Source organism: Aplysia californica, unplaced genomic scaffold (genome assembly GCF_000002075.1).
Source record: "Aplysia californica isolate F4 #8 unplaced genomic scaffold, AplCal3.0 scaffold00105, whole genome shotgun sequence".
NCBI classification, from domain to species: domain Eukaryota; kingdom Metazoa; phylum Mollusca; class Gastropoda; order Aplysiida; family Aplysiidae; genus Aplysia; species Aplysia californica.
Genome location: NW_004797375.1, coordinates 1135856 through 1144501, shown reverse-complemented (window position 1 = coordinate 1144501; position 8646 = coordinate 1135856). Strand labels below are relative to the sequence as shown.

Here is an 8646-nt window from a genome sequence, read left to right as displayed (position 1 = left end):
GCACACACACACACACACACACACACACACACACACACACACACACACACACACACACACACACACACTCAGTACCCAGCAGACTGAGTAAGTGGCTCATGCTGTACATTAGAATACACCGCCAACAGTAACAGAACTCTTCGTCATAAAAATTATATTAGAATATAGTAACTACCCACTGTTAAGTCACCTCAAGTTTTGCTTTAAAAATTTGTGTTTAAAAATCTCCGAGCTGCAAAAAGACATTTCAGCCATGGGTACAAATCTATAAAGCACATGCGATCTGCACCAATACAAATGGAGACTGAGGTCACACAAGCCCCAGGAATCACAACTAGCAGACTAAAAAAAGACCCAACAAATTCTAACCACTTTGCCACTTCACACAGAGAGCCACAAATATACATACACGCTGTCGTACCGACACGAAACAGCATTCCTGTAAATTACACAAAACTGTCAAAATACTGACTGTCAATCCCCACCTAGCAGCAAGAGCAAATATAGACAAGTAATCTCTCGCAGACGAACGACACGCAAGCATGATGAAATCCTATACAGAGAGAAACGTATGGTCATAGACAAACAACAATGTTGTATTCAGTAGAGCAGCTTGTGCCTTTTTAGAGTTCAGACATGAATTGTAAATTGCCGAACATGTTCATAAGACGTCATCGTCATCATTATCATCAAAGAACAGCACCATGTGGCAACCACACACAACTAGAAGCACTCTCCTCCTTCTCCAGCCACATGCTTGTTGTTGCCACGGCAACGGATATAGGCAAAGACCACCGGTGTGTTGATAAGATGAACAACTAGGAGCAACACTGGAGGTAAAAAAAACTGAAACAAAAAGGCCAGTACCGGTAGGAGTCAAACAAAGGGTGTCGCCCCACACAACTGACCCTGGCACACACGTGTCTCCGCGAGACACCTCCTGATTGCCCAGAGCTCAGGGTGACAAGTGTTGGGGACAAGGAAGGAAAACGCGGGACCAGCACTTAGGCTCTCCACACATGATGCATTCATTTCCTCCCTACCTGCTCCACAAGGGGGACAAGTTTAATGTCAAGCCCTCATACATAATAGAATCAAGTGTTCGTTCAGATAACAGAACACAATTTTTTTTCCCCTGTTGCTTTCAAAACATCTTAGGACTGGACGAAGCATGCAACAGATGCTAAAAATCTATCCAGCCCTTCTTCACCCTTCTGTAGTCAAGTCCCATGCTTTTAAACATACAACATTCATTTCTCAAACTCTTTAAGAAATAGTCACTAAACCGATCTGTTCCATTTTCAAAGAATACATCAAATGCATGCCCAACATACAATATCATAGGACAACTTTTCACATACATGGAAACAGGGCGCTAAATCCTTACTTCGAAACAAAACATATTTTTCCAGGATCATGGCCCTTTGGATGCAGAACAGCTCTCTCCAAAAATCACAAAGTTTTTTTCTGTAAACTACTGAGAGTCCTCGACGAGTTTCACTTCACATACACATGTTGTTAAAGACAACGTCATAATTTGTTTATACAATAAAATATGTCTTTACATTCTTAGATCTAGTACAAAAAGAATGAGATGACCTCGTCAGTTTTCCAGATGTGAGGTCAACATTCTCAAAAAGGAAAAGAAAACAGATTTGACAAACAATTTCTGAGGCTGTGCTTTTGGAGACCAAAACCCTTTCTCTCATCCCCTCCCCCACTCATGTCATGTGGCTACAGGCAAAAAGGGGGAATAAACTTGGGAAAAACCTAGCAGAGACAATACCCAGCTTCCCTTTCCAGTATTTAAATATGCAATAACAAAGTGACATAGTTTCTCCAGGGTAATCAGGGACTCCAATATCCGCTGTGTTCATCATCCTGCACAAACTCTGTAGTAGGGGGGCAATGGATCTGGGTGCTGGGGCAAAACAGAAGACCATGAAGAAACTCCAAAATATTCTCCAATGTTGCTGTAAAGGCATACCCAGGATAATGACCACTCTAATGTTCCAGTACTTCTTTGTTTACGAAACAGCGCCAAACAATTTCAGGTAATGATAATTGATATCAACACCAAACAAAATAAAACTTTTTTTATATAAACATAATGTACACAGAACACTTGGGAGAAAACTAATAGTAGGTCTCCCACCCAAAGTCAGCATAAAGGCAAAAAATAAACATAACTCAGAAATGTAATCCTGGGAAGCTGAAAGTTTGTTTTCTTCTTCTTCGTCTTCTTCTTCTTCTTGTGATCACACTAGGCAGCATGTGAGTTGCTCTGGCACTGACGGGCAGAGAGGGGAGAGGAAATCTGGCGGGCGGTTGTCACCTGTCACCGCAGATCTTCAGCTGATATATATCATGTGACCCACTGGAGCACGAAAAGGGTGTATCCGCACTGATGGACGAAACGTGGTTGTTCAAAGCACAAATGAACCAACAGAAATTCCCACTGCTTTTGCTTTTAACCTATTTGTTCAACTGACTCGAACAGACAGACATTCCTATCGTTATATTAAACATATATATATAATTGTCCAAGAGTCACAGTGTAGTAATCCAGTGTGCAGTTTCCATCAATCCCGTGCACCCTAACACCTTAGACGGGTGTGCACATTCGATGGCACAGAGAAATATCTGATGAATTTCACGGATGACAAATTAATGGTCATTCAGTTTCCCTCTTCTTTTTTTTTTTTTTCTTGAAACGTGTTGCCACTGACTGAAACTGTTGTGCACACAAAGCTGTCCTAAGCTGTCACGGGAGAGGAGTTGGCATAGGGCTTCCGTCCTCAGAACAATCACCATTCTCTTCACACACAATCTTTTAGAATATAATACAAAGGTAAAACAAAATCGTGTCCACCCCCACGTTGTTGTTGTTGTTGCTGTTGTTGTTGCTGTTGCTGTTTCACGTCTGTCTTCTCCGGCGTACATCCACAGACAAGCTCCTCCCAGTCAGTGAGTCAGTTGTAGTGGACGGCGGTCATCCAGTGTGTGTGTGTGAGTGTGTATGTGTGTGTCTGTGTTTGAGTGTGCATGTGGATGTGTTTGTGTGTGTATGTGTGTGTGTGTGTGTGTATGTGTGTGTCTGTGTTTTTTTAGAGTGTGTGCCTGCATGTGTATGAGTGTGTGAACGAGTCTGTGAGGGTGTCTGTATACACACGTAAGTTTGTGAATGTGTGTGCGTCTCTGAGTGAGTATGTATTCATACATGTGTGTGTGTGCATTTAAGTGTATGTACTATGTTTGTGTGCATTTCTGAGTGGAGTGTGCATGGGTGTTTGTATGTATGTGATTGTGAGTGGAGTGTGCATGGGTGTTTGTACGTGTGTGCGTGTTTGTGAGTGGAGTGTGCATGGGTGTCTGTACATATAAATGTATGTGTACGTGAGTGTGTATATATATATATATATATGTCTGTATGTATGCGCGTGAGCCCCTCACGACATGGAGGAGCAGGGCAGGCCGGGTGAGCCCATCTGTGTGAGCACACGGTCCAGCCACTGTAGCGGGCCGTTCAGGTGGATCTCTATCCAGCTGGGCGTGCTCGTCACCGTCTGACGTCTGTGACAACATGCAAGAGAAACAAACAAACCACGCAATGAATTTTGTTTTGTTTGTTTTAGAAGAGGTTTTACAGCGCTCGCAACTGCATAAGGTCATATGAGTGCCAGAAGATTAGAGGTGTTACAAGAGAGTAACAAACATAAAAAAAGAAGGAGGGAAGATAAAAGACGATAGATGTTTGATAGGAAAGAAGAAGCAAACCACACCAGAGCACCCGCCAACCACCCACCACAAGGAATCTATGCAAGAGAAACAAACACACCACGCAATGAAACATGGTGTCAAACAATTGACCAACAAAATCACTAAAATCAACGTAAAACTGAAAACACTCAAAAAAGACCGTAAACTTTCGCAAAAGGATGAACCAGAAACAAAACAATATAAACTGACAGAAGAAAACATATAATGTGAAACAACAAAAAACAACAATATTAATTCCACACAGGAATAAAACAAGACAACTAAAAGCAACCCAACAAAACTAGTAGAAAAAGGTAACGAAAAAACCCAACACAAATTAACCCACAAAACCAGCATAGCCAAAAGAAGCTCAGAAGTATGAAAATAAGTACAAGATAAAATTACCTAAAATACGCTTAAGCAAGCAATCATAGCGAATTTGAATAACGTCGACATTCACCGAAAAGATAAAAGACATTCAGTGCAGGACACAAAAAGAAAAAAAAACAAACAGCCAGACAAAATAACAGAGGAAAACTTTGTCATTCTCTCTTTATAAAAAAAATCAAACAAACGAAGATTTTTTATCCAACAACAAAACAACCAGAAAACAACTTTGTTGAATAGGGGTAAAAAGAAAAAAAGTTGAATGAGCATCAAATCCAATTGAAGCCTCCTCACCTGTACTCAGCACCCCATCCTTTGACGAAGCTCATGCGGATCGTGCACATGCGGGTCAGCTGATACACCGACTCGAACCCTTGATTCACCGACTGGGCCAGCAGGGCAGCAAACTCTTGATTGTTGAAAATTTTTAAGTTGCAGCCTGAAGAGAACACACACAAACAGTGATGGTAAACATTTGGAATGTTCTCTATTTTTCTTCTCTTTTTCTTTTTTTTTTTTTTTTTTTGGGGGGGGGGGGGGGGTCTCACTTGCCCATTTCTATGAGATTGAGGCCATCTGATTTGTATAAAAAGGTTCTTATAGTAATGTCCAACAGTATATTACGGACAAAATTATCATAATATGTAACTGTTACAGACAGAGATTCAAAGAATACAGGTGTATGTCAGAGATCTGAGAGCAAAGATGATTTAAGATATAATATGATGTTGGTGGTGAGTGATGATGTGGTATGGTGTTTATGTTATGTTAGCTTTTCTTCCTCTGCTCGAAAGAGTCACGAGGGTTGTGGGCACCCTCTATCCCGTTCACTACTGGAACAAATACCTTTTCTTAGTGTGCAAGTAGTTGGCGAGAAAGCAGTTAGATTTTAGCCAGGAACAGACCAGACAATAGCAACATGGTAGAGAACAAGAAGAAATAGACCGTAATAGCATCCATCCCCCACTGGTGAAAGCACAAAATGAGTGACAGCTGAACAAAAGTTGTAACATTGGCGACTAGATTGGGTAGCATTCCTGAGTAGACCAGAATAGAAACCACCACAAACTGGTAAAAGTAAGCTTTTAGTTTTAGTACAGGTTTTACGGCACTCACAACTGCATAAGGCCATATGAGCGCCAGAAGATTAGAGGTGTTGCAAGAGAGTAACAAACATAAAAAAGAAGAAGGGGAGATAAGGACGATAGATGTTTGATAGGAAAGAAGGAGCAAACCACACCAGAGCACCCGCCAACCACCCACATTGGTAAAAGCACTAAACCTGAGTAACAGTTGAAAGGAAGTCATAACATATACCGTGACTAGACTGGGTGACATTCCTATTTCACCAGATAAAAGTATGAAGTGATGAAATGAATTATATTACTTGGCACTTCGTAGAGGCATCATATCTGTAGTGGAGAACTAAGCCTACCACTCCCTGCTGCCTAAGGGTACCCGAAACTTACACATAGCGGCCATTCTCCAACTACGTGGCTTCCAGAAGAGAAATGGAAACGCACAACAAATCCAATCCAAAAGTTAGAGGAAAAACCTGTTCAGGGCATTTTCCAAATTTGGCAACTAAATGGTCATATTCTCCGCATGTCAACCCTTTTTTGGGTACCACTATTTACTATCCAATTATCCCAAATGAAATTTAATAAACAAATATTTAATAAATTATACACAACATGCCTGGAGAAACTTGACTGGGTACCAGTTAAGGGACCCGACCCCCCCACGGTTCTGAATAAAGATAACAATAATGAGAAATTTTATATAATTACTACATTTTCCACTCCCTTCCAATACAGCACTTGCCCGGTACCGTTTGTTGTTGTTCAGTAAGAGTTTTACAGCGCTCACAACTGCATAAAAAGGCGTTACCCGTGTGTGGATGTACTCACCAGGAGGAATTTTGCAGACTGTGGCAGGATGCCAGCCGTAGCGCTGGTTACAGTTGGGGCTCTGCACAAACACAGCGTTATCACTGAGACACTCCGCAAACACCTCGCCTCCGATGTAGTATAGGCGCACTCCGCGACCTGGGGAGCCCAACAGTAAACGTCCATCATCACCACGTCTGCTAGCTACTCAAGTAGATTGCTTATATAAAGGTGAACTCTAGTAGATAGCTTATATAACGGTAAACTCTAGTCGATAGCTTATATAACGGTAAACTCTAGTAAACTGCTTGTAAAGGTAAACTAGTAGATTGCTTATATAAAGGTAAAATCTAGTAGATAGCTTAAATAAAGGTAAACTCTAGTCGATAGCTTATATAACGGTAAACTCTAGTAAACTGCTTGTAAAGGTAAACTAGTAGATTGCTTATATAAAGGTAAATTCTAGTAAATTACTTGTAAGGCTTAAAAAGATGACTATATTTATGTAAATGGCAAATGGAACGTACAGTTGAACCTGCTTTAATGGCCACCTGTCCAATTACCTGTACAAACGACCACTACAACAAGAGGATAGAGAGTGACAGGACAGAGAGTGAAAGGACAAATGACAGAGTGTGGAGACAGAGGATAGAGTGAAAGAGCAGCACGACAAAAAAGAAAGAGTGATGAGACAGGATAAAGTGAGGAGACAGAGGACAGAGTGAGGAGACAGAGGACAGAGGGAGGAGACAGAGGACAGAGAGTGAGAGAATGGCAGGACAGACAAGAAAGGGTGATAGGACAGAGAACACTGAGTGACGAGAGAGAGAGAGAGAGAGAGAGAAAGAGAGAGAGAAAGAGAGAGAGAGAGAGAGAGAGAGAGAGAGAGAGAGAGAGAGAGAGAGAGACAGACAGACAGAGAGAGACAGAGAGAGACAGAGAGGAAGAGAGAAAGAGTGATAGGACAAAGGACAGAGAATGAGTGATGGGTCAGAAAAGGGGAGAGAAGTACGACATCTGATGACTGCCCCCTCCAAAACTCCTCCCGGCAGCCCCGACCCACCTATATGTCTGCGAGTCATCTCCACTTGCTGTGTTCTGTTGACGTTGGACAAAAGTCCCAGGCAGAAGCGCTCAGAGTTGCTGGGGTCGGTGAAGCCGTCCACCGTCAGCGAGGGCTGGGAGGCATGGAAGGTCTCCCCAACGCGACTGTTCAGTTCGTAGTAAGCGATAGAGCACCAGTACTCGGGCTCTTTGTACGTCACCGGTTGCAGCTCGGCATTGTTGTCTGAAAACAGCAGCAATAATATCCTAAATACCTTGTCTGAAAACAGCAATAGCAACATCATAAATATTTTGTCTGAAAACAGCAATAGCAACATCATAAATATTTTATCTAAAAATAGCAATAGCAACACCCTAAATACTTTTCCTGAAAATAGCATAGCAGCATCATAAATACCTTGTTTGAAAACAAAAGCAACACCAACACTACAAAATGTATTGCTTCAAATCAACAGCAAAAACCAACACTACACAAATTTATTGTTTCAAATCAACAGGAAAGCCAACATTGTACAATTTGTCTGGAAATACAGACTGCCATCATTGTCTCCCCTTTTACACACAAAAACACCAACATATCGTCACTGCACTAACGAAACGGAACATTTAAATTTTTTCTGCTTTTGAGATAAATGGAAAAAACTGTTTAACTAAACCATTTATCATCTAATAATGGTAAAACTTGCAATGTATATTCCTTTTGCGATAGCCAGTGCATTTATGTTTTGATTTTACCCAAAGCATCCTTCACTATCTAAACCCAATGAGATGTGCCAACAAGTGCAAATGAAGAAGTTCAATTTATTCTTCAAATAGAGGGGCTCTTAGGTAAATGTTTTATCATAATCTTTCACTTGAAATAGTAGGTATGATATTGATTCTAATCTTTCACCAAAAAAATAGTTAAATATTGATCCTACCCTTTCACTAAAACAGTACAATAATTATTGGTACTACTCTTTCGCTAAAAACAGCACAATATTCGCTTTTCTGTTGATGTCGACACCACTGCTGCTGCTATTTTTATCTCTTTCAAACAGAAGAGTGAACTATTTAACAAGAGCAAACACTGGTAGAACATACCTAGAGGAGGGCTGGGGGACATGTCGATGCCATCTGAGGAGGAGAAAAAACCAAGATCTAAGAAAAACAAAAAGACAAGTCGAATGATCTTTTCACAGCCTGTAAGAAATGTGGTGGTCACTCAAGTTAACTCTTGCCAAAATCTATTCTTGCTTTACTCGACACAATAAAATTAGCCAATCTTTCCCAATCTCCGTAACTCTCTCCAAATGCCTTTCTTTTCGTACTTGGCTAAATAAAATTAGCCAATCTTTCCCAATCTCCGAAAATCTAAAAGAAGCTTTTCTATTTTTACTCGGCTAAATAAAATTAGTCAATCTTTCCCAATCTTCTAAACTCCCTCCATAAGCTATTCTTTTTTTTTTACTTGATTGAGTAAAACTAGCCAATCTTTCTTAATCTCCTTAGCTCTCTCCTAAGGCTTTTGTTTTCTTTTTAACTTGACTAAAAAGAAATTAACATC

General features: G+C 40.8%; 1 protein-coding gene across 1 annotated transcript in view; it reads right to left on the bottom strand.

The window, feature by feature from the left end:
• Positions 1-3111: 3111 nt before the first annotated feature.
• Positions 3112-8646, bottom strand: part of LOC101855553 (mothers against decapentaplegic homolog 3) — a gene marked incomplete at its 5' end in the record, with an annotated part of 9105 nt that continues 3570 nt past the window's right edge. Inside the window, 5 exon segments of the mRNA XM_013080917.2 lie at positions 3112-3573; positions 4441-4585; positions 6057-6194; positions 7099-7323; positions 8184-8216. Of these exon segments, the coding sequence (XP_012936371.2) occupies positions 3450-3573; positions 4441-4585; positions 6057-6194; positions 7099-7323; positions 8184-8216 (665 nt within the window).